The 27,546-nt window shown below is 42.5% G+C and overlaps 1 protein-coding gene across 2 annotated transcripts; it reads right to left on the reverse strand.

Annotated features, from left to right (window-relative positions):
* On the reverse strand, positions 1-27,455 carry LOC124776596 (protein takeout-like). 2 transcript variants are annotated; one of them, XM_047251662.1, is made up of 6 exons: positions 27,298-27,455; positions 20,591-20,683; positions 17,907-18,054; positions 14,486-14,619; positions 7,307-7,459; positions 1-235 (listed from the first exon to the last, which is right to left on the reverse strand). In XM_047251662.1, the coding sequence occupies exons 1-6, from the start codon at positions 27,377-27,379 to the stop codon at positions 78-80; spliced, it is 768 nt and encodes a 255-aa protein (XP_047107618.1). In that variant the 5' UTR covers positions 27,380-27,455; the 3' UTR covers positions 1-77. The 2 variants fall into 2 exon arrangements, with proteins under 2 accessions (XP_047107618.1, XP_047107619.1); XM_047251663.1 differs by lacking the exon at positions 7,307-7,459.
* Positions 27,456-27,546: the final 91 nt, after the last annotated feature.

A 27,546-nucleotide genomic window follows, 5' to 3' on the forward strand; every position in this document is an offset into this window, starting at 1 on the left:
TGTTTTCAAGTAACTTTTACTGGCACAGAAAAACATGACGATAACAACAATTTGGTACAATTGGCGGTCACTGCGGGCTACACACTCTCTGGGAAGACCTCATCGTAAGGCACCAGGTTCGTGATACCGGACAGAATCTGCGTCACCACCGCGGCCAGCGCCTCCGCCAAGGCCGGACCAATCTCCTTCGCCACGTCCTGCCAGTTTTCGTTAAGGAATTTGTTTGTGTTGTCACCTGAAAAAAACACAAGTGACATGTCTCATCAGTACATCATCTCGTATTGGCAGATTACAGACTGCGCGCAAGAAGGAAGTGGAGCAGTAGAAGAAGACTGCATTACCAGAGGGGGAACAAGAAGGATGGAGGAAGGAATGCGCATTGTGAAATAATAATTCCTCGTTTACATGAGCTGTGCGTTTAAGGCATGTTGGTATCTCAGACTTCTAATGGAGTTAAATGGTTCCACGAGCTATCATCCAAGTATCCCTGCTCATTCTCAGGGGGAAAATGCTATCTCTCGTTTAACTGACGGCTCCTGCCACATACATCCAAGCTAACAGCTGGGCCGTCGCCGGCGGTTATTTAGGGTTCCGTTATGTGTTTCGCATGTAGACAGCAAATGCTTTGCTACGTCCTCATCTATCTTTCTGTCACAGTTCCAGGCAACAGGCTCCATCTGCTCTCCCTATTGGTAATTAAAACCCTATGGCATGGTGCGCGTGGGATCTCAGTTTCTGCTTCTGATGCTCTCTCGGAAAACTGAGATAGTGTAGTTTTTTCTGTCTCTTGTCCGTGTAACAGTCAGCTCTTTTCGTAATTTGACCCATAATGAAAGCTATAGCGGCAAAACAGATCATCATGTAATGATAATCACAAAAAATCATCTATAAATGTTCAATATCCACTCGAAAGTGACCACAACAAACAAAATCAGAAGAATGTCTCCCAGTCACTCTTCATATTATATGTTCACTAACATAGTCCATCGTTGTAGCAAGTAATGTTCTCTTAGACATGTAATGGGCCTGCTTTACATGATCTGTGACTCGGTCCTGCATATTCCATTGTTGAGGAAGTTATGTGTTAATTCAGTTTTTACTTATGCTGTTATAGAGCATTTCCAGACTAATTGGGACTAATAATAACGATATTATTGAACACACCTTCAAGGGCAATGGAAAACTTCATTCTAGAAAGAACTTGGGGACGGGGAAGGGGCGTCACTAATTACGTTTTAGCGAGAATTAAGAGGAGTAGTACAAACGTTAACGACTAGCCGTTATGATCAGTAATATTGTGGATGGGCTGCTCACCAACAAGCATTGCAGACAGCGTGGTGAGTTAACGCCTGCAGCCCTCTCGAGCAAGTGTACACTACCGGTAAAAAAATTTCCATCACTCGTGCTAAAAACAAACACCTCTTACAAATTAAGTAGATCAACAAAATAAGTACTTTCTCTCTCTATTATCAAGTACAATACAATATAGTTTACATTTTGGTCTCTTCAAAGTATCCACCCTTTGCCCTCAAAGCAGGTGCACAAACTCTTGGAATTCTGTAGATAAGATTTTGTAGTGTTATTACAGATGCATCAGTGCAACAGCTCTGTAAATTACTCCATAGATCTTCAACTTAGATGACCTCAGTTTGCTGACCTCCATGTCAAGTACACCCCATAAGAGCCAATGAGATTTAAGTCGGGCGACTGACTTAACCAAATCATATTCTTCAGTTTCCTACATTTCTCTTTCGTATTGACATAGCCTCTCCACAGTTCAGAAGCACGTTTGGGATCATTGTCCTGCTGTAGAGCAAACCTACGACCAACAAGTCTCTTCCAGATGGAACGCCATTTTTGATCAGTATCCTCTGATATCCTTCCTTCTTTAATGACTCTGTAATTCTCACTAGACGACAGACTTTACCACTTGTAAAACATTCCCACTGACTCTTAATAAGCTCACTGCGAAGACGACGAACAAACATTAGACGATAGCTTCCATGTACGTCATACCTGGATTCGTCCGTGAATATCGCATTCGACCATGGCTGCACGCTCGAGTTTTTACGTTGCTGTGCCCACTGCAATATTTTAACCCTATTTTGTTTCTATAATAAAGGTTTCTTTGGACTCTATGCTGCCCTTTAAACCCTATTCACAAAGATGGCGTTGGAGCTGCTATCATGCTGCTTACTTACTTGCAAATTTCAGGTGCAATACGACTCATCTAACGTTTATTCTATGTACATAGAACTGACATTCCCTAGAAGATGTTACTCGGGGCCATCCAAATCGCGAAACACTTGCATTAGTACGACTTCACTTGAACCGCTGCGACACGTACTTCAGTGTAGATTGGGCTACGCAACTTTTCTTGCTATTACCCTAATACATCTACATTACGTGATCACTCTGCTATTCACAATAAAGTGCCTGGCAGAGGGTTCAATGAACCACCTTCATGCTGTCTCTCTGCCGTTCCACTTTCGAACGGCACGCGGGAAAAACGAGCACGTAAAGTTTTCCGTGTGAGCCCTGATTTCTCTTATTTTATCGTGATGATCATTTCTCCCTATGTAGGTGGGTGCCAACAGAATGTTTTCGCAATCGGAGGAGAAAACTGGTGATTGAAATTTCATGAGAAGATCCCGTCGTAACGAAAAACGCCTTTCTTTTAATGATTGCCACTCCAATTCACGTATCATGTCAGTGACACTATCTCCCCTATTTCTCGATAATACAAAACTAGCTGCCCTACTTTGTACTTTTTCGATGTCATCTGTCAGTCCCACCTGCTGCGAATACCACAAGGCACAGCAGTACTCCAGAATAGGGAGGACATGCGCAGTGTAAGCAGTCTCTTTGGTAGACCTGTTGAACCTTCTAAGTGTTCTGCCAATGAATCTCAGTCTTTGGTTGGCTCTACCCACAATATTATCTATGTGATTGTTCCAATTTAGGTTATTTGTGATTGTAATCCCTAAGTATTTAGTTGAATTTGCAGCCCTCAGATTTGTGTAACTTATCGCGTAATCGAAATTTAGCTGATTTGTTTTAGTACTCATGTGAATAACTTCGCACTTTTCTTTATTCAGGGTCAATTGCCACTTTTCGCACCATACAGATATCTTATCTGAATCACTTTGCAAGTCGTTTTGATCATCTGATGACTTTACAAGACGGTAAATGACAGCATTATCTGCAAACAATCTAAGACGGCTACTCAGATTGTCTCCTATGTCATTAATATAGACCAGGAACAATAGAGGGCCTATAACACTTCCTTGGGGAACGCCGGATATTACTTCTGTTTTTCTCGATGACTTTCCGTCTATTACTGTGAACTGTGACCTTTCTGACAGGAAATCACGAATCCAGTCGCACAACTGAGGCGATAGTCTGTAGGCAAGCAGTTTGAGTAGAAGACGGTTGTGAGGAACGATGTCGAAAGCCTTCTGGAAATCTAAAAATATGGAATCATTTTGACATCACCTGTCGATAGCAGTTATTACTTCATGAGTATAAAGAGCTAGTTGTGTTTCACAAGAACGATATTTTCTGAATCCGTTCTGACTATATGTCAATAAATCGTTTTCTTCGAGATACTTCATAATGTTCGAATACAGTATATGTTCTAAAACCCTACTGCAAATCGACGTTAGTGATATAGGCCTGTAATTCAGCGGATTACTCCTACTTCCCTTTTTGGGTATTGGTGTAACTTGAGCAATTTTCCAGTCTTTAGGTACGTATCTTCCTGTGAGCGTGTACTTGTATATAATTGCTAAATATGGAGCTATTTTATAAGCATACTCTGAGAGGAACCTGACTGGTATACAATCTGGACCGGAGGTCTTACCTTTATTAAGTGATTTAAGCTGCTTTGTTACACCGAGGATATCAACTTCTATGTTTCTCATCTTGGCAGTTGTTCTTGATTGGAATTCAGGAATATTTACTTCGTCTTCTTCTAGATAACCTTCCCGACGCAGAGCTACACTTAGAGCATATTTTTCAATTGCAGTTTCGTGCTTTCGTCCCTTTAGGAGGTAAAGTGGTATGAACCGGATCATGAACACAAACACTTTGCTATATGCACCCAATATACTGTAAAGTAATTCGAACTGATTGCTACAAAGACAGCTGAAGGAATGAGGCCTGTCCGAACGGAACTAATTTAGGTAAAGGCACATCAGTGATGTTGTGGATAGTCAACGCCCCTCTGCATTAATAACCAATCTGATACACCAGAGAGACACGTTGCCTTTACATGTTTGTATTTGTTTTACTATCAGAACGGGAATGTCATAGAATTTTTAAAACTAAATCCGATTTTTAACCACAAATTCATAGTTGTGATAGGTGATCGGAAACTTTTGACCTAGCGACACAAAGACTGACAGAAGCCAAATGACATTATTATGACAATTTACTTGTTTGTTAATTTCATCTGAGACGCTTTTCTCATAAAAGAAACAACTATGTTGTTCATGTACCGCGAGGTGGTAAAGGAAAGTAGATATAACGGCAGTGTAGTCCTCGAAACAGAGTTGTGGTTTTTAAAGGGGTTGATCGTAGAAGAGAAAAACATTGTGACACAGAGAGGTACATGACTAGCATAAGTAACTCTAAAGCAAAAGCTAAAGCCACGGACAGCCCGTGACGAAGTTAATATGTCTTGAAGTAAGAGACGGAGCAAAGTGGCGTAGATGTTAGCTCGCTGGACTCGAGTTGGGTAGCACGACGGTTCAAGTACGCATCTGGCCATCCAGATATAAGTTTCATTGATTTCCCAAAATCATTCTAGGCAAATACTTGGATGGTTCCTTTCAAAAGTCACAGCCCATTTCCTTCTCCATCCTTGAAACGTTAAACCTAGTCTTCTTTAAAAGTGTGCTATAGGGTATTCCACCGAGTCGGTAGAACTGCCGGAAGCACACTAGTACTCAAACGCGCCGAGAAAACATGGGAAACTACATAATCTCCCTCTTTCTTCCTGGTGAGGGTGCAAATTGTGTGGTGGACCGAAGATTTTCCATTCTGAATTGGAATAATCCCCATATGATTTTACACACTTACTAGCTACAGCTCCACCGCTAACTTAGAGCCACCAAGGCCGTATCAAACGCCATCAGCTGAACCAGTCAGCCCTCAGACAACACCTAAACATATCAACACCAGTGCACTCAAAAACTGTGACTCATTGTATCATTTTTATGTAGAAATGTACACTAGTGTAATACAACTGAAGTGCAATACGCCTTAAGGGGTCATCAGGCTTCTGACCATTAGCCACATAATACTTTATGTGGCTACGAAGTTCCTCTCACACTCATGAACTGAAATATAATCCTTTGCTTGGTCAACTTCCGGTGGATCCGCAACGGAAGTTTAAGTAAAAGTAGGAATATACAGCAATTTGTACTATGTTTCCCAATGGTTCTTCGTGTCTAAAATATGCTGTTGAATGTCTTCTTCGATCACCAACGCATTTTGATGATTTTCTTCCTTCTTATATAACCCAGATTTCTATCAAGCGCGGAAATAACTTCATGATACAGTAGGCAGCAACAGGAATCATTGCGTTCCCAAGGCAATCCTCTGTGCCACTGTGAATATTCAAATTCATGCCAGTCTGTTCAGTTATTCTTCATGTGTTGACATCCTTGTCTGCCGTGTATCATGTGAATCCTGTAAAGCTTCTAGCCCTAACATAAAATTTCGTGTGAGTGTAATTACTTTTATAAATTAAATATTAACAGAATTACGAGCTGCGTTCATTAAGCACCGTAGCAGAGGCCTATAATACAATTCATTTTCCCATTGTCGTTCGACTACGCGATAGCCATCACGTCAAGTGCGGAAGCAATGATCGTTCTTGAAGACCAAACCTGCGCCAGTGCAGGCCCTACTCGATTTTCTTCCAAATTCCTGTTCGCTGTCTTACGGACAGAGGGTAAGTGAATCTGTTCATCCCTGTCGGTCCATCGGATAGGGAATTTATGCTTGGCAGGTGCTTTACCACTTTTTAAGAGGAATAGGCATTTCTTCGACTGGGTTTCACCCCTTTCTTCTCTTTCATAACTCTCATCAATTACACGAGCACTATCTTACACTCCTCATGTTCTGACCAGTGAACTAGAATACAGCTTGAACTTTAACGAAACCAACAAACTACGGGGACGAATTTCTGACTGGATATGGAGGAAAAAAGGACCTATGAACATGTGTCCAGGAATGCATCGTTGCCACGGTAGATGGCGCTGATGAATGGAAGTTCGTCTGTCCATGTGGCGTGTGTTCCTTGTGTGTTTCAGGCTGTGTGACTGATGCAGCGTACTGTGAGCGGCAGAATGGTCCGGTATTCATGGCGGGAACAATCTGAGGTGGTGTTTGTGTACAGCCAAGGAGATGGAAACGGTAGAGAGGCAGCACGGCTATACCAAAACAAATACCCTCGCAGACAGCAACCACATCACACAACATTTCAAGGCCATTTTGTGCGTCTGTATGATCATGGGTCCTTTCAGACAGACAAACGTGCGAGAATGCGGCAGACTGTGCGTGCACCAGATTTGGAGGATCGGGTTCTGCCTCTCGACCGTTTCCATATGCTTGGCCGCGCACAAATACCACCTCAGCTTGCGACCGACATGAATACCGGACCAAGTATGCTGCGTCAAGCACACTGCTTGCAGCACACAAGGAACACACAGTCCCTGGTCAGAGGAACTTTCATTCGTCAACCCAATCAGCCGTGGCAGCTGTGCAGTTCCGGACACAGGTTCATAGGACCTTTCTTCCTCATTTTCTGTCAGGAATCCGTCTCTGGAATTTGTAAGTTTTAATAATGTTCTCCCGATATAAACACAATTAAGAGACGGCACGCTTCGAAAATTGAAGTTGTCCGATGAATGCGAAGAAAGAAAGTCTTCCTGATACAGGAGACTAAGCACTAGGGCTATATCTCAGCCTACACTGACACACGTTTAAGTTTAACTGCCGCAGGGTGAAAACAATGCACGGTTGCAAACTCTCTCTGTCTCCTATTCCAGCAAAGTATCACAGTAAAAACGCCCACGATCCATCGCATACATACTACGTGCTGCATCCTACTGTCTCATAGGAAACACGCTCGTCGTCAAAGATACGAAATTATGCCAGAGTGAAACAGAGATCAAATTATTAAACGTTCTTACACCAGTCTGACGACTAGTGATTGAAGCCCTTTTGGCGATGTGTTGTAGAAACCCATGAGACGTGTTACGAGGAGAACGCTAATGTGTCAGTTTTCATAACTTACTCAGAGCCTTGTCGCCACCGAACAGACCGTCCAGGTTGATGTAGGCGCGGCTCAAGTCGTACTTGATGTCCGAGTGCACAGGCTTAATGTACTCCTTTCCGTCGTCTCTCTTCTCCAGCTCCCAGTGGACTGTGACGGTGAGGTCCAAGTCAGCTGAAAATAAAAACAAGCGATGTGATTTGGTGGTGTAATTTCACTGATGGGTTTCTCATTCTAGTTTTGAAAAACTCAATTGGTTTCAAAGTTTCTCTTGATACCGATATAACAAGCAGAGACATACTGACAGAACACTTATGGAGAAAATGTTGCAATTACACCATACGCTGTCTGAAAAAATAAGTGACTGAGTAAATTTAGAATTAGGCTTCGCCTCCAAACAGCTTTAGTCTATTACGCAAGTTTCCATGTAAAGAAGCACTAGCCTACACAGAAACTTATAAAAATATTGTTTGGATTTCTAATTTCAGTCCTCTGTTTCTGTATACTCTAGCAGATATTTTTAAGTCCAGGAGATTGCGTTTGAAAAATGAAGATTTATTGTACAACAGCTCTCGATGTGTAATCACTTTCAGATTTTCGACCCTTCAACCTGCAGAGTGACACGTATCATTTAGCTCCTGTTGTTGCAAGAATCTACATCTATCCTCCGCAAGATGCCTTTTGGCGTATGGGGGAGGGTACTTGTGCTACATTTACGATTTGCTCCCTTCCTGTTCCAACTGCGAATGCTGCATGAGAGGAAAGACTGTTGGTAAACTTCTGTACGAAACGGAAATTCTCAAATTTTCTCATCATGATCATTTCGCAAGACATGAATGTAGCAAACTACACTACTGGAAATTGAAATAAGAACACCGTGAATTCATTGTCCCAGGAAGGGGAAACTTTATTGACACATTCCTGGGGTCAGATACATCACATGATCACACTGATAGAACCACAGGCACATAGACACAGGCAACTGAGCATGCACAATGTCGGCACTAGTACAGTGTATATCCACCTTTCGCAGCAATGCAGGCTGCTATTCTCCCATGGAGACGATCGCAGAGATGCTGGATGTAGTCCTGTGGAACGGCTTGCCATGCCATTTCCACCTGGCGCCTCAGTTGGACCAGCGTTCGTGCTGGACGTGCAGACCGCGTGAGACGACGCTTCATCCAGTCCCAAACATGCTCAATGGGGGACAGATCCGGAGATCTTGCTGGCCAGGGTAGTTGACTTACACATTCTAGAGCACGTTGGGTGGCACGGGATACATGCGGACGAGCATTGTCCTGTTGGAACAGCAAGTTCCCTTGCCGGTCTAGGAATGGTAGAATGATGGGTTCGATGACGGTTTGGATGTACCGTGCACTATTCAGTGTCCCCTCGACGATCACCAGTGGTGTACGGCCAGTGTAGGAGATCGCTCCCCACACCATGATGCCGGGTGTTGGCCCTGTGTGCCTCGGTCGTATGCAGTCCTGATTGTGGCGCTCACCTGCACGGCGCCAAACACGCATACGACCATCATTGGCACCAAGGCAGAAGCGACTCTCATCGCTGAAGACGACACGTCTCCATTCGTCCCTCCATTCACGCCTGTCGCGACACCACTGGAGGCGGGCTGCACGATGTTGGGGCGTGAGCGGAAGACGGCCTAACGGTGTGCGGGACCGTAGCCCAGCTTCATGGAGACGGTTGCGAATGGTCCTCGCCGATACCCCAGGAGCAACAGTGTCCCTAATTTGCTGGGAAGTGGCGGTGCGGTCCCCTACGGCACTGCGTAGGATCCTACGGTCTTGGCGTGCATCCGTGCGTCGCTGCGGTCCGGTCCCAGGTCGACGGGCACGTGCACCTTCCGCCGACCACTGGCGACAACATCGATGTACTGTGGAGACCTCACGCCCCACGTGTTGAGCAATTCGGCGGTACGTCCACCCGGCCTCCCGCATGCCCACTATACGCCCTCGCTCAAAGTCCGTCAACTGCACATACGGTTCACGTCCACGCTGTCGCGGCATCCTACCAGTGTTAAAGACTGCGATGGAGCTCCGTATGCCACGGCAAACTGGCTGACACTGACGGCGGCGGTGCACAAATGCTGCGCAGCTAGCGCCATTCGACGGCCAACACCGCGGTTCCTGGTGTGTCCGCTGTGCCGTGCGTGTGATCATTGCTTGTACAGCCCTCTCGCAGTGTCCGGGGCAAGTATGGTGGGTCTGACACACCGGTGTCAATGTGTTCTTTTTTCCATTTCCAGGAGTGTATATGTCCCCTACATCTTCTTCGAACGTGCTCTCTCGGAATGGTAATTGCAAACCTCTTTGTGATGCACAATCTCTTTCTTGTACCGTCTGTCACTGAAGTTTGATTCGAATCTCTGTGTCGCTCTCATGCTCAGTAAACGCCCCTGAGACAAGAAGTACCGCTAGTCTTGGGATCTCCCACCTTGTAAGGGCCCCAGACTGATGATGAGTACTGCAGTATCGATCAATCCAGGGTACTGTAAGCTACCTCTTTCATGGGATGCTTGCATTTCATAAAATTTTTCCAATGATTTTCGCTCTGTCTGCTTCTTTTGTAACTACATTGCCTGACAAAAAGTAGTAAAATCACCACAACACGTGGTCGAAAGTAATTGTAACTTCGTACACATGCACACCATCAGCGGGTACAGCTGCAATTTTCTGTGATAGGTAGAATGGCTCCCAGAGGGCATAATTGTTATTCGTATTTAGTATTGGTATCAGGCCTGGTAGGATATGCAGCCAGGAACGGGCCCAAGTGAAGATATTTATGTTGGTGACTGAGAACAGTGTATTGAACAACATTACATCAATGTTTTCGTCATTTGCAGACTAAAAATTGTAGTTATTACAATTGTATGTTCTTAGGTTGGTTAGTACCTCCAAGTACATTTGGCAAGAGCAAGCCATAAACGCTTATTTTCGCCTGGACAGCAGAGCTTATATTGCAGTCTGGATGCGTGGACGCACAACAGGTGGTCTATAGTACCAGGCGTAGTCCACTTCGAGGTGCAGTTATGATTGTGCTATAGGGTATTCCACCGAGTCGGTAGAAACATTAGGTCGTAAAGTTTGTGATGTGTTTGTGGGAAGACTGTTCAACGCAGAGAAAAAACAACTTAAGTGTGTGCAAGCTAAGGTACCACACATAAAAATATTTGCACTCGTACCTGTTACACCCTGTGTAAATGACGTGAATAGCGTCAGATATTGAATGACTGAGTGATCATTGTGGACGAGACGGAGATGCTGTGTATTCATATGAGACAGTGTTATCACCACTTGATGGAGTTTGAAAGGTGTGTCATTGCGGACTTCCATTTGGCTGGCTGGTAGAATCATGCAGTATCCAGATTTGTGGGGTATTCAGATGTGACAGCTACCTTATGTTGGAGTGCTGAAAACATGAGAGCAGAAACACTCTTCGTCAAGGTTGCTGCCAACCACGTCTGACAGACATAAGGGACGATCGGTATATTCTGCACCAAGCCCATCTTAGCCCCTTCACATCAGACCTGCCAACCCGAGAACAAATAACGCACTTCCTGCAACATTCAGTGCCATCCCGCACCATTGGTCGGTCAGTGGAATTATCGTTCCACGTATAGGTTGCCATTAACACCACAACACGAACGACTGCAATTGGAGTGGTACTGTTAGCAGGAAACAGGGAATGCTGATAAATGACGTCACACTGAGCTCAGCAACGAATGGCAGTCCTGCACTAACCCGAATGAACGCGTCTGCGTGTTATGGCGAAGAACTGGGAAGGTGTCCCAATAGTCCGATGTTTTGAAGAAGCACAGCGGTGTTATTTCTGGCTTCATGGTGGGGGAAGCCGTCGGGTATGAGTCCAGAACGCGGTCGATAGTGATCGAGGGAACTCTTAACATCATGACGGTAGGTCACGGACATTCTGCGTTCTCATGTATTACCTCTCGTGGTGCCCTTTTACAACTGGACGATGTTGGTCCACACATGGCATCATGGCATGTGTCTGCGAACGTTGACGTTCTCCTGCAGCCAGCAAGATCCTCATATCTGTCCCCAACATGTATGTCACCAGCTCGAACGTCACCTGCGTCCCAGATCAGTATCCAGGTTATCAAGGATCCGTTAGACAGTCATGGGACGTCTTACGTCAGGAGAGGACAAAACGGCTTTATCACACACATCACTACTGAATCAGTTCATGCATCAAGGCCAGAGATGGTGCAGCGTCGTTCTGATAAGCAGGCTCGTACTGCCAATTTTGACTAGATTTTCTAATCACTGAAATAATATCACATAGCTTCTCAAGGCGTGAAGTTTCATTTCATTTCCTCGCCCCCTTCCGTGTGCTCGACGTTTTTTTCATCTTGCAGTATAATTTTACGTGATTCTTCCAGCTTCCATCTTCTCAGACGATTACTACCAGATATTTGAGGTTGTTACTGTTTCCAGTGGTTTATTGCCACTCGCATAATCGAACAACAATGGAGTCTGTTTACGCTCAACTAAGTTATTTGTGTTCAAAGTAAATTGCCATTACTTTCAAAATTACTTTTACATATGACGATTTCATGCCATTTAGACCGACTGGATTTGTTTTACCTGTTAGTGATTATCTGTTGAATAGTCACTAAGCCGGTCCAGTCTTCCTTGAACTTAAACGTGTTTTCAATTGACGACAGAGCGCATCTGTATGCAAGTGATGCAATACACAAACCTTTGATCCATTATCTAATGCCGTTTGGACTGATGGACAAACAGAGCCAGTTCAGTTTCACAACAACTGTGTTTGTCTAATTCATGTTCATGCCTACAGAGGATCAATATATCTTCAGTCAAAATTTCTAATAATTTGGTACAACAAAATGTTATGCGGTTATGACGCAGCTAGAGCATGTTCATAAACAAAATACATTTGTATTTTCTGTAGAATTCGGAAACAAACCAGAATTTGGTTTCGAAATAAAAAAGTTGTTTGCATGAGCTCTTGTTCAAGTTCCCGGCTGCCTGATTTATCTCTCTAACAAGTAAGTGCTGAGCTCTCCCAATTTTAATCAAATTTACTTTAGCCAGTGCTGGAATATTATCTAGTTTTTAAATATTATTTTATTAGTTTGTTGATTCCGTTAGACAACAGTGCTTAAGTCTTTCCCTAAGATATAAGCTCATTAGGAGTTCTTACGACAGTGTGTTTGCAAGTGGCGACAGGGGTAGTTGCTGTAGAATCATTGAGGACGTCTACCTCATTTTTCTCTTTTCTTGTAGTCTCTGAAAGTTGTTGCTGTAAGATAAATATTACTGGAGACTCTTATGACACTTTACAGTATTTGAAAAAGCGATGGCATACCATAAAGATAAACTGGAGTGTATTTGTACTTTCTGAGTGTTGATCTAAAGTACACCTCCCAATGACCACGACGAGAAACTGACAGAAAATCACATTTTTCCCCACTCACCACATGGGAATGGAAAATGTATACAAGGAGGGAGATGAGAGTATTTCCGGAAATATCGTCTGCCACATCCCGTACTGTGGCTTTCGGAATATAGGAGCAACTGTAGATTGAAAGAAATGCGCATATCAAACGTGATACAGTAGGAAACTCGTGGCTCGTAACGACAGTTCAAGACATAAGAAACTTTCACTAAATTACCGTCAACCGGAATTACTTTACACACATTCTTTGTGTTTCTTGGTTTATAAAGTGTGGTTAGTTATATAACTGACAGAAACGAGTTTGTGTACACCATCAGGACTCTTAAGGACAATTGTAACCTGAAAATGAATGAAAACCACGTTTATGACGTGTCTTAAGAAAAATTGTGTATAAAGTTACCTCTACCAAGGGGTAACTTTACAGACATGTATTTAGCAAGGTATTCGACAATATTGCCTCGTAATGGTTAACTTTACACATGTACGGAAATTTTAAATGGAATGAAAACAGAAAGCTGAAGAGGCGCGGCAATTTTCGTAGCTTTATTGACTTGTCGTAACACACTACAAAAATCAGTGGAAAATGACGAATCATTGCAATTTTAAGTCCATAGAAAATAAGCTGAAGACAGTGTTCCTGTAGTTTCCGGTGCGCGACTTCTCACTCTTCACTTTTATGGCACTTCTACGGCAGCATGAGACAGCACTAACTCTAATTTGACTGCAGTAAAGATTGATATGTACGTAAGTGATTACAGGTGTTCTTTGAACTTCAGAAACACTCTTCGCACAAATCTGGGTTTATCAAGTGCGCCCACAATGTCCTTATAATTGATTTCGGAGATATCATCAACATCAGGCCATATAAATATGTATGTTAAGTCACCCGTTATCTTCACGAAATTCTCTCTCATCACAACAAAAAACTTTGTCCACATGTCCAATAAAGTTCTTGGTTTTCTTTGTTTTTACTTCTGTTTGCATCTAGCAGCCTATGTAAAGTTTCCCCCACCCAATCGTGAGTCGTACACCTTCGGTTGTTTTCGGCTTTCTAGTAACTTTCGCCTATGGTTCCCACCTCTTGAGGCCTTGTTGAAGTACATTTCATGCAAACCAGAATAACAACTAGAACGTAACTATGATATAGCAATGAGACTTTCTAGGTAACGTACAATACACAAAGATACTCACGTCCTGTTAACTGCATTTATTATCCAGCAAAATGATGCACCAACAACACAATCACGTCTTTCCTACCACTAAGGTTCACTGTCTCTTACCTATACAGCCATTTTACTCAGAACTTACAAAACCGGCCACGTGCGGCCCTCGATAGTACTTAGTGGGAAGAGAGTCAAATAATGCAGGTTGTGTAAAATAACACCGCTTGACGGTACTCTGGGAAAAACAAGAGCATAATTCCCACGTTTCGGGTCAATCAAATTTCGGCGATAACCTTTCTTCCAAAAGTACTAACGCAGTAAGGTAAGCGCTAGAGCTTACGTGAAGTTTGTAACGTATGAGAGCAGTCATGAGAAGGGTGGAGGGATTGGAGCTGTGAAGCGTGCAAATACGTTATTGTATTAGTACACATTTCTAATTCTATAGTAAATTCCCAAAGAACGAAAGAAAGGCAAAGGTTAGCTAGTGGTCGGAGAGGAATCATTTACAGGAGGACAATGGCTGGAGTGAGAAATAGCATGGGAGGTGAGATTGCCGCTGACATGCACTTGTACTCACTGAGTGTGATGTTGCAGTCTCCGTTGCCCTTGATGGGAACCAGGAGGATCTTGCCGTCCACGACGTACTTGCCCACCATCTGAGCGACCGGGACGCTGGCTTTTATCACAGCTTCGTTTTTGGCGAGATCGAAGCTGAAAATGAAACAGTGATGTAGTAAATGATTAAATCTCATACCACTCCCACAATTATAGCTAGCGGTTGTGACAGTAAGCACGTTCACCTTGATCGATAGAGAGATCACAGGGACTAACATTATCTGGGTAGGTGGGCAGTGATTTGAACCTCACTCATCCTAGATGTGTGCCAAAAAGTCATTTTTTTTAAAAAAAATTAAAATGTTAGTAGGTAAACATGTAATTTGAGAACGTACTCTTCCTTAACCCCTATCCACGTAGTCCGACCAGAATCTCTTTGGGTCCCCTGCCAGATTTCGAGACAGAATTTCGTTGTGGAAATTATTAAAAGCGTCTCACATTGAAGTACGCGCTATATTTTGAACTTCTGCCCTCTTGTTGATTTTGCGTTCTTTTAAATTTGTCATGCTTTTTTCGCTGCTTCTGCAACAGCGTTCTGACACGTTTTGTGTACCATGGGGGATCAGTACCATCACTTATTAATTTATGTCGTATATATCTCTGAATTGCTGCCGATACTATCTCTTTGAAACCATTCCACAACTTTTCTACGCTTACATGATCGGATCGGAAGGAGTGAAGACTGTTTCTTAAAACGATGTTAAGAGCATTTTTTATCAGCTTTCTTAAATAGATATACTTTGCGTTTCTTTTTGATGGTCGTAGGTGTAATGTTATTCAGCTTAGCAGCAACTGCCTTGCGGTCTGTTGTTAAGAGGTCAAGTATGCTTTCGCAACCATTTACTCTTCGAGTGGGCTCATGAACTAATTGTGCAAAATAATTTTCTGAGAAAACATTCAGTACAACTTCGGATGACGTTTTATGTCTGCCGCCGGCTTTAAACGTATAATTTTACCGGCATATTGAGGGTAGATTGAAGTCACCATCGACTATAATTGTATGAGTGGGGTACCAATTTGAAATGAGACTCAAGTTTTCTTTGAACTGTTCAGCAATTATATCTTCTGAGTCAGGGGGTCGGTAAAACGATCCAATTAATAGTTTAGTCTGATTGTCAGGTATCGCCTCTACCCTACTATTTCTCAGGAACTATCTATTTCAATTTCACTACAAGGCGAACTACTTCTGACACCAATAAATACTCCATCACTTATGTATTTCATCTATCACAAGCATGAGCATGAAGCATTAAGCACCAAAGTTTTCATATTGTTGATTTCCATCTTTCATTAACCAAATGCCTTACTACATATACTATAAGGTTTGAAACTTATGTTTCTCTTAAGTGATTACCGCTTTTTACAGTCAGCCTCCATTCGACTGGTTAATTGTTGTTTGTTAATTTTTCTTTACGAACCTCTTCATTTACTGATATACCCAATGGCTCGATAATAGTCTGTTACGTGCTATGATCACTGTCTACCCGTATAATAGCCTTCCTACTGGCTTTATGTTGATTCCACTTGTAATGTAAATATTTAAAGTACAGCAATAAAAATATATTCATTATAAACCATCATCATCTTCATCCTCATCATAACCATCATCAACACAATTTGACAAACACATGCAGATAAAATTATACATTACAAATAAAATTAATTTTTATTTGAATTATATAATGTTACAGCTACAGAAGCGATGTACACTCACACCTGTACCCAGCTTCCGCAAATAATTACTCGAAAATTGAATTTTCATTCCGAAAATGGTCATGAGATGTTGACTTTTGAAACGTGGGTGTGTTGCAGCCTTGTAATGTTTTACGTTTTAATGTATCAATCATCTTAAAGTCTTTACGTGCACTACTGGCCATTAAAATTGCTACACCAAGAAGAAATGCAGATGGGAAACGGGTATTCATTGGACAAATATATTATACTAGATCTGACATGAGATTACATTTTCACGCAATTTGGGTGCATAGCTCCTGAGAAATCAGTACCCAGAACAACCACCTCTGGCCGTAATAACGGCTTTGTTAAGCCAGGGCATTGAGTCAAACACAGCTTGGACGGCGTGTACGGGTACAGCTGCCCATGCAGCTTCAACACGATACCACAGTTCATCAAGAGTAGTGACTAGCGTATTGTGACGAGCCAGTTTCTCGGCCACCATTGACCAGACGTTTTCAATTGGTGAGAGATCTGGAGAATGTGCTGGCCAGGGCAGCAGTCGAACATTTTCTGAATCCAAAAAGGCCCGTACAGGACCTGCAAGATGCGGTCGTGCATTACCCTGCTGAAATGTAGGGGATCGAATGAAGGTTAGAGCCACGGGTCGTAACGCATCTGAAATGTAACGTCCACTGTTCAAAGTGCCGCCAGTGCGAACAAGAGGTGACGTGACGTGTAACCAATGGCACCCCATACCATCACGCCGGGCGATACTCCAGTATGGCGATGACGAATACACTACCCCAATGAGCATTCACTACCATGTCGCCAAACACGGATGCGACCATCATGATGCTGTAAACAGAACCTGGATTCATCCGAAAAAATGACGTTTTGCCATTCGTGCACCCAGATTCGTCGTTGAGCACACCATCACAGGCGCTCCTGTCTGTAATGCAGCGTCAAGGTTAACCGCAGCCATGGTCTCCGAGCTGATAGTCCATGCTGCTGCAACCGTCGTCGAACTGTTCGTGCAGATGGTTGTTGACTTGCAAACGACCCCATCTGTTGACTCAGGGATCGAGACGTGGCTGCACGATCCGTTACAGCAATGCGGATAAGATGCCTGTCATCTCGACTGCTAGTGATACGAGGCCGTTGGGATCCAGCACGGAGTTCCGTATTACCCTCCTAAACCCACCGATTCCACTCTCTGCTAACAGTCACTGTATCTCGAACAACGCGAGCAGCAATGTCGCGATACGGTAAACCGCAATCGCGATAGGCTACAATCCGACATTTATCAAAGTCGGAAACGTGATGGTAAGCATTTCTCCTCCTTACACGAGGCATCACAACAACGTTTTACCAGGCAACGCCGGTCAACTGCTGTTTGTGTATGAGAAATCGATTGGAAACTTCCTCATGTCAGCACGTTGTAGGTGTCGCCACCGGCGCCAACCTTGTGTGAAGGCTCTGAAAAGCTAATGCTTTGCATATCACAGCATCTTCTTCTTGTCGGTTAAATTTCGTGTCTGTAGCACGTCATCTTCGTGGTGTAGCAGTTATAATGGCCATTAGTGTATTACGTTTCGCAGTTGTAATCCGAAATCACACAAGAAAGTCCTCCTATTGCACACTGACCGGAAGTAAAGAAACGCTTTGGCAGGAGCCTCTCCGTGGAAACAGGCGCAGCGAGAACTCACTTGGTCTCCTTGATGATCGCGTCGGTGACGCCGTAGAGGTTGACGTCATTGAAGGTTATGCCGAGTCCCACGCTGCCGTCGCCGGGGCTCACCTTGATCTGACTCACCTTGAGGGGGTTCATAGCCGGCACGTTGTACTTGCGGTCTCCTGCGGGACAACGGAAGCATCAGAAATCTGCGCTCGAGGCTGCACCGCGTCACGCCGGAAGCGTGACCCAGAATCTGTGCCTAGTCGGCAACCGTCATTTCTCAACGTACTCTGCATGATAGCACAACGATATGCGTATGAAAAAGTGATTTTTTCCGGAATTGGCTATTACGTGATAATTAAAAGCAGAGGGGCGCAAAACGTTAAAACAGTGAATTTACGTGTATTTTATTTCACTAACACATGAAATTTTGTTCGTTGGTAAAGTGCAATGTACAGTTTAGTTTTGCTTTGGTGAGTAATTAGAAAACACTGTAATAAAAGAATAACTTGAGTTTCTTATGAAACACACGGGGAACGTTATTGGTGCCAAGTTAGCCATATGTTTCTTAGGGGGTAGGACGTCAAACGGGACGACTTGGAGCAGGAGACACACCATAGGAATTTCTAATTTCCACTGTCTATCATTTTAAAAATAAATTCATAAAACTTTGTCAGAATGACCAGAAAGTATTCAGGATTTACACTTATAGTGGTGGAAGTTCAAAAATATAAGAAAATAATTTATTTTTTTACATCTGTATTTCATCCTTTTTTCTCTTACCATTGGCTGCATTTGTTGCTATAGGTACGCTTTTCTTCATAAGAAGGGAGATTCTTCGATGAATTTTGCACAGCATACAAACCGTACTTACAGTTGCATGAAACTCTAGAATTTTCCACATCTATTAAAAACCGTGGTAAAAATTGTGGTAATTAACTATAAAATTTGTATTTTTTTAAAACATGAAGTTTAAAATATAACAGCTCAATCTTTTTTTCATAAATTAAATAAATTCTAGAGTTTTATACACCTGTAAGTATGGTTTGTATGCTGTGCAAAATTCATGGAAGAATCTCTCTTACTTATGAAGAAAAGTGTATTTATAACAACAAACGCAGCCAATAGAAGTGAAAAAATGATGAACTTTCACATGTAAAAAAAATATTTTGTAATTCTTTTGAACTTCCACTGCTATGATTGTGAATCCTGAGGCCTTCCTGGTCATCCTGACAAAGTTTTATGAATTTATTCGTAAAAGTATAGACATTGGAAATTAAAATGTCCTGTGGTGTCTCTCCTGCTCCAAGACGGCCCGTTTGACGTCCTAGCGCCCTTAAATGTGTGAAGCGCCATTTCCAGGCAACGCAAAAGACGCGGAGAAGGTACGTTCAGTTCATTTCTTGCGTAAAGTTTTAACAACAAATAGGAACCGAAGAAAGTTTAGTGAACAAATAAACAATTTATCTGATCGCTCTATAATAAACTTGTCTGACATTCGAAGGCTAACTTCTTAGCTAATTTCTGATTGTTGTTAGTTCAGGTACTGAATGGTGGCTTTCAATCCGTTACGTACTTCTTTTGTCAGACATCTGTGACCCAGAGTGCTTCATTTCGAAAGTGCTGGATGGAAGACTGCAACGCGCTTCCATTTCCTCAAAAGTGCAAGGTTTGCTTAATATTTTCTCTACTTCAGTGGTCATCTTAACATATTTCTGGAAAGTTTCTTATTTTGTTCTGTTAGAAAGACTAAACGGGCACAGAAGTCACTGTGAAAAAAATAGTACAGGTAGACATTCCTATGGACCTGGGCAATAACTGAAATCAACACTTTTTTAAAAGAATTACCAGGCGGCCGTAGACCTCGCGCTCTGAGTGTTTATTACAAATTTAAATATTTATATAGACAATTCATCCGTCACGGAAATTCAAAGAATTTCGAGAATGCTTTAATTTTAAGTTTGAAGTCAGATAACAAACGAGAAAGGAATCTTTTTTTCATGTGATATAACTAAAAATTAACAATTTTCTAGTTTTCTTTCCTGCACTGTAACACTTTGCTTCTTGCCAAATTTGATGTTTCTAGGTCAACGTGAAGTATTCTATAGCTGTTAATGAGTGAGTTTGGCAGTATTAAAATAAGCTGGCCGTATATTTTGATTGCACTGACTTAGACCTTACCTATTTTACATCATTAGGGACCATAGACATTAGAATGTGACGTAAATTTCAATTTGATTTGTCTACCTGTTTCTGAGAAAAATGTTTCTTAACATTCGGACAAGCAGACAAACGGAAAACAAAGTTGTCGTATAAGGGTTCCGTTTTTAATGATTTCGATACGGAACCTTAGTAAATACTAACAGGTGGCTAAAGTTTACAAATTGTGTAACGAGTTATTCAGAATCTTTGTTACAGCAGATGTGAATATATGTAAGCATTAGCACAAAACAGCGATAGACGAATGACGTCATCAAAGCGGTTACAATGCCGAAACATTGAGCGACCTGGTTCTCTGTGGGCGTTTCTTAACAGATACAGATTAGCTTCGATTCAGATACAGCTTTCATGTTCCAGTGTCGCACAGAAAGAACGAAATCTTGTGCTAGAAATCGTAAAGCTTCATGTGGAACAGACTTCTTAATATGGCAAACGATTTACAGCACGACGCGGTATGGCACGCTACAGACTGAGAGGACAACGTCCAGTACTCACCTTTGAGGATGCTCGGGATGGCCTCTTGTGCATGCTTGTAGGCGCAGTCGTTGAGGTTCGGGTCATTCTTGGAGCACGGATTTATGTAGCTGGCTGCAACAGTACAGTTTTGATTTTTGAGACACTGCCGTCTCCAAAGCTATAAGAGCAAGTAACAACGACAAGAAACAGAGACAAAATAAAAACTTCAAGATAATCGAGCGAAAGAGATACTCAAATGCTGTTCTCAAAAAAAAAAAAAAAAAAAAAAAACGAAGAACTGTCAGTCAATATGACACACACAACGCTTGATAGGAAGCGACGGCACTATATCTTTTGCGGGGTACATAGCTGTTGGCTCTCATTTTTCTTGTTGTTGCTTTGCACACTATACCACCCACCTGAAAAAATTTGTCTCTTTATGAGGCGCAACAGAGTTATATGGTTCTCGAGTTTTCGCAGTTCTCTTTGCTTCTTATTCTAGTAATACCTAAATCCAAACTGATCTGAAGCATTATATCCACATTTAGAAAATAAACGTACATCATAATTTCACATTTCTAAAGAACTAATAGTGTGAGTGAATGAACTGAATTCTTTCCCTCTTTTTCTCCCTTCATTATTATCGATCGAAAGTCGGGACTGTGGCTTTCACTGTCTACCAAACTTTACTTGGTGATCAGTCAGTAAAGAGGAAGTTTAACTGTTAATAAATTAGTACGAGGTATTCTTGTGGGTCAGATACTAGACGCAGCCCATGCTCATTCGAAGAGATATGATGGATGAGAGCAAGTGGCGACGTGTCACAGACAGCCATTCGTTTGAAAAGAGAAATAGGAAGGGGTGAAGGTTAGCTTTGTACGTCGGCGAAGAGAACATCAGAGACGGAAGACGCGATTGATCGGGGAAGGATGGGTAATGAAATCATTTGTGTCCTTTTCAAAGGCGCCAACCCAGCAGTTTAGGGAAGCACGGAAAATCTAGAGCTGGGTGGCCCTCCGAGATTTGAGCCACCAACCTCCCGAATGCGAATCTCGTGTGCCAACACATTCATCTCGAGTCACTTGAGAAAGCCAAAGAAATAAAATCAAGATGGCCAGACAGGAGTTTCTATCCCGTTTATTCGCAGTAATAGTTAATTCTCTTAACGAGTATGCCAGTTCACTAGTAATTGTATTTTTGAGGCAAGCAAATTTGTACACCAGTTGATTTAATTGTTTGTTTCAACTCGGTAGAAATGGATGAAATAACGACAGAATGCAAAAGGAAAACTCAGTAACTACGAGACCGTTCAGTATTTTATCTTCAACGAAGAATCAGACTTTTGGAAAAACATATTTATCACACACACGCCAAGAAAGCACCAGCAGTTAGTATAAGACATTTCGAAATTAAGGTAAGTTTAATGACTCGTGACATTTAATCTGTTTCTTCGAAAACAATCAGACTAGAGACGAATATTGAAGACATACGCGATGCTAATTAGCTATCGGTCAGAAAATGAATATATCAAGGAAATTATTGTAATAACTAGTGGTAGCTAAATATAACTGAGTAAAATGGAGATGACGTAAAGTCAGCCAAGCACTAACCAATAGCTGCAAGCATTAAATACGAATAATTACAGTGAAGTGTGTATGACGAGGAGCTCAGTTTCAGGGCAAAAGGAAGTGTCACTGTTGTTCGCCACACGGTATGTGATCAGCGCGTTTTCACAACACACGTAGCAACTTGTTTCGTTTACTGAAAGTGTCCAGGATTTTTCCGCTGTGAAAAAACCGGAACGGGATACAAGTAAGCGCACGAGTACAACTGAGTTGCTTCTAGAACGAAAGGAAGGCGTAAGTTTCGCAAGACGACATGACGACATCGGGAGTCGACATATTGCTGTGAGGCGCCAGTGCTGCCGTCCCATGTCTCTAAGGCAGCGGACGGTGAACACTTGGTTAGCAGGCCAAGCAGCCACAAGGTCTAGCACTCAGATTAATTCCTGTGTTAAAAGACTAATGTTCGGTAAGAACCGTAGAGGGGAAAGAACAGTTCTCTCCATGTAGAAAAGAAGACCTGGACAGAATGAAGCGAAAAGACGTTTACTAATTAAAGAAATAAGAGCACTGCCCTCTAGAACGGCCACCAAGACCGGCGGAGGAAGCTACCGGAACAGGTACAAGCAGAATGCTGTGCGGAAATGAATATGAGCAGTGACTCAACCGTTAAAGAAGAGACTGCATCCATTTGGCTGTTGTTGGTGAAGATCTTAAAAATTTACCGAACAGAAATTTAAGGCTATAAAATGTACAAACGAAATCCATAGACAAATCTGGGTTAACTAGCTGTATTGACATCTTCAACTTTTGTAGTCCTGTCTTCCTCAGTTGCTTGTAATATTACGGTATATTGATAATTTTTGCTTATGGACCGTCTGACAGCAACTGAATAAAACACACGTGTTTTATTCAGTTGCTGTCAGATGGTCCATAAGTAAAAGTTATCAATATTCTGCGTTAACTACTTTAACAGAAGAAGGAATATGTGACCTAAAGGGTGTGAAACACGTTTTGGAATATGAACATCTGCAGTAATATACTTTACACTAATATGAATGTATATATTAACAGATTCACATAAGAAAGCAGGAATGGGGTGTGCCCCAGTGGCAGAGAAGGTAATTGCCTGACTACACACCCAGGTAGCTGTGGTTCCATTTCCAGCTGGTCTCAGGCTCTTTCTCTCACTTATTGTTTCTTTCACGTATGAAAGCCATTCATTAAGGTGAACAGGGCCAAGCTGCACCTTGGTTCGTGATTCATGTCAAAATCTAAGTATCCCTACAACTGGCTGGATAAGTCAGGTCAAAGGTTGGTAGGGTCCAATAGGAGCATGCCTAGTAAAGCTCAGCGTTGCTCACATCTTGCTGCAGGATGAGGACAGCTTTAATATAGTTAGCAAGAGATGGTGTCGAAAGCACACTCAGCTGAAAGTAATAACTAAAGCCATTGAATTGAATCCTACGGTGGTTTTGTCGATAACTCCACTGTGTAACCACTTCAAAAGTAGCAAAAAATACATTTCTGACGAAGGTATATTTGTTATCATCGAGAACATATATAAATTGTTACATAAACTGATTCCCAATTGCTTGAAAAATATTTTAATTAGCTTGTGGCGGTCTTATTTCTTCAATATAAGCTTTTTTTGGCAAGAGCTGTCATTTTATCTGTCAAAAATAGTATTCTATACAGACGAAATTAAGTAATTCGTACTACATGTCACCAGACAAATATCCCCTCCAAGGTGCATTATGAAAGTCACTCCACCTAGACATACACTTGAGACACATTGCGTACTAGGTGTAACAAGCTTTTGGTGAAGAAATACGACCAGCAAAAGCTAAACATAGCATTTTTCTGCTAAATGGTAATCATTTCCTATAAAAGCTAGCTGATAAACAAGGCACACCCCGGGTATTCATTTTGCCAGTTTTCTATCAGAAGCTAAAACAACAAAGAACTGTGTTTACAGAGAACTATCGAATAAAATTCATTTCCATATATTCATGAAAACACCCTTGAAACTATGGAACAGTTGTACAAAGTAGAAGCAGTAAAAAACAGTTTAGATTCCATAGTCGGTTTGTCTCTAGTAGTAGACCATCATCATATAATGCACCTTCCGGCTTTCGGTGATGACGCTTGGAACAGCTGGGTTGACCCCAGTCACAAAACTGCTGTCCCAAGAGTCATCATGGTAAGCTGCATGGTGCATATTCTAAATATGACCTGCTACTAGAGGCCGAACCCTCTCATATTTTTAACAAATGGCTGTGCGATCGATTCTGTTTCTTACTAATTTTACTTGAGTGGCGGATCGCTGTTTCCAAATAATGATATCTAAAATTCTGTAGTCGTACAACGTAATATGCACAATGTACAGATGTATACGTACAATATCCAATTTATGAAACGTTACCCCGGATAGTTTTTATATGCTGGGAGCAGCTGCATCGCGCGTCTGCAGAGTGATCTTGTGAACGTCTCTCTCTTTATAGCTCTATAGACTGATACTTTTTTCGCCTACAGCCATTCGTGCTTCGCAGTTGAAAGCTGTCAAAAGCGCTGCCAGATGTGAGGGATTTCATTACTTTAACTCGTCTGTTCGAGTGTCTTAATAGTAAGGAATAAATGTATTACAACTTCACGCATGATGCGACAATATTTCAAGCATCTAATTGTTTATTACGTCATATCTCCCTAAGTATGTTAGGTAGGGAGCCTTGCTCTCGCAGCAGTTGTTGCCTGACAGTACAGGAAATCTGTGCTAAGTGTGGCTGAAATCGATCCAGTGGTTTAGGAGTAGATGTGAAAACACACACACACACACACATATATATATATATATATATATATATATATATATATATATATATATATATATATGCTGTTGGCTCAGGAGAGAAGAGACAAATTTAAATCTGAGGATGGCTTTTCTGGTTGTTTAGAGCTGAGCCGGCTACGGCGTGCAAACTTCACGTGCACGTGTGCAGCGTGTTTGGACCGCGTGCGGGCCAGTGCCTCAGCTGTCACGTAGTTTTGCTGGGTCCTTCCCAGAAGTACCTGGAACAGCGCGACATTTCATTTAGAATTGCACTGTAACATCTTTTGGTCGGCACAACTCTTTGATTTCGTCAGAATCGTGCTGTCAGCACTGTTAAATCTTCCCTATGTTCTCGTGGTATGAAAGACGCCCTAGATCCACTGGACGTTTGCAGAAAGTTAGTCAGTCCATCGATCTATTATTGCAGTCCTTGAAAATGAATGGGCATGACAGAAGAGAGGGATGACTGTTCTCAGTTCGCATAAGCGACAGGTGCTGCAAATCTGCAATGTAACGACATTACAATGCCATGCAAAAAGAATTGAAAGAATTTAAAGATTTGATTGACAATGAAAAACCAAAGAGTTACGACGCTCGACTAATGGGATTCAATGTTTTGACCCTCAACAAGCACTGTCCGCTAAATTTGCAGGCCTGGACCACGTAAAGTAATTAGTGGAAAGAATACTAAAATTTCTGACATCGCACATTGTCAGTTGCAACAATTTTCAATAGAACTGTACGAAGAGTATGGAAACTAGATATAGTACTCCAACGTACCTTGATTAAGTCAAGGAGCAAGCTTGGAACGATTCTTAGATTTAAAACACGCTGTTATAGAATTTATTAAGGAAAGAGGGTTGCAAGGACGAAAATAGAATATCTAGAACGGATTGCAGACTTCGCATTTTCAGTGGACTTGGCTACAACTGGCCACAGTAAGACACTGCGAGATGACTTCTTACTGATTTGAAAGGGATGCATTTAGAAAGAAAACGAAAAAAAGCGCTGTACAAGTGACACATTCTCACAAAGAGCGTCCAGTTCTATAAGCTCACTGGCACTGAGGAACACGCGCGGTTTGAAAAATTCATTATGGTCTTGAAAGAGTTACAAGGAGTTATATGAAGGTTTTGAGGACACAGTCTGTCTCACATCTGTCTCAGGGCTGTTTTCGATATCGTTTGAGTTGAAAAGCGGTCCTGCGCTTGTACAGAGGTAACTGACTGACCTGCAAAGTAATTCCAGTTTTAATGACAAATGCCTTTAAATTTGAAACGTCTAAATTGCTTTCCTCAGGTAGACTTTCGAAGTCTCCGTATGAAGTTGCTGAAGTATTACAATATTTCGATCGACATATTTGTGTGAAATGTTGTTCGATTATGAAACTAAGTAAGTCAGGATTACGTGTCAACCTCAGGACGAAATTCTGTGAAATTATCTTCGTCTTTTCATATGCCGACAATTTGTACCAGATAAAAATTATATTACAGTCTTCAGGGTGCCAAAAATAATTAAATAAGGCTGAAATTCTTGTTTTTTTCTGATCTGTGTTATTGAGAAATTTGAAATATAAAACGAAGTACAAGCCAACTAGTTTGCAGTGTGACCGCACTGCGCGGGCGTGTCTGTAGTTTTACCCTCTTCTCCTCCTCACGCTCAGGCAGCGCGACGTAGCGGTAGGGGAAACGTGACGTGACGCTGAGCGCTTTGGCACTCGTGCCCGGGCACGACCCTCAAGCCGAAATCTTGACCGTTCATGGTCTACACTGTAGCGTTGAACTGAAGTTAAACGTGAACAATAGCAGGTTCGGCAAGAAGAGAACACAAAAGAAATGCTTAGATTCGATGGGAGGAACGGACAACTAATGATGAGGTGTTAAATCTACTTAGGGGAAACGAAACTTGTGGCACAGCTTGACTAAGAAAACGGATCGGTTGATAGGACACATCCTCAGGCAACAACAAAAAATTAAACTCCACCGGAAAGCCCAACGGTACTGACCGACCACCCTGTCATCCTCATCCACAGGAGTCACTGGATGCGCATATGGATGGGCAGGTGGTCAGCACACCGCTCTCCCGGCCGTATGTTAGTTTGCGAGACTGGAGCCGCTACTTCTCAATCAAGTAGCTCCTCGTACGTACGTAAATTGGGGATCAAGGCTTGACCACTGAAAGGAGGTTCAAATGGCTGTGGGTCGTACGATATCGAGTATTTTGGAGATATGCGTCAAACCAGGCTTCGTGGTTCGGTTTTCAAAATTTAGAATAGGGTCATATTCGACGACGCCAGTGTGGTCCTCGAGCTGAACGAGCAGTGAAACTTGAGTGGACTGGATGTGGCTACTCACGTAGCTTGAGAGCTGACGAGGGAAGGACGGAAGCCGAGACAAGCAGCAACAGCAGCAGAGCGCAGGAGGCAGCGGCGTCCATGTCTGGTGCGCTTAGCGTGCAGGAAGGCGCTGTCCGGCGGCGGCGGTGGCGGTGGCGACTACGCAGGCAGCCGGCCGCGCTCCCTTTTATACAGGCGCGCCGAGGTCTGAACCCCCGCCCAGCCTCACCGCGCGTCGACCGCACAACTAAATCTTCCGCAGGCAGCA

Source organism: Schistocerca piceifrons, chromosome 2, assembly GCF_021461385.2.
Source record: "Schistocerca piceifrons isolate TAMUIC-IGC-003096 chromosome 2, iqSchPice1.1, whole genome shotgun sequence".
Lineage (NCBI taxonomy): Eukaryota > Metazoa > Arthropoda > Insecta > Orthoptera > Acrididae > Schistocerca > Schistocerca piceifrons.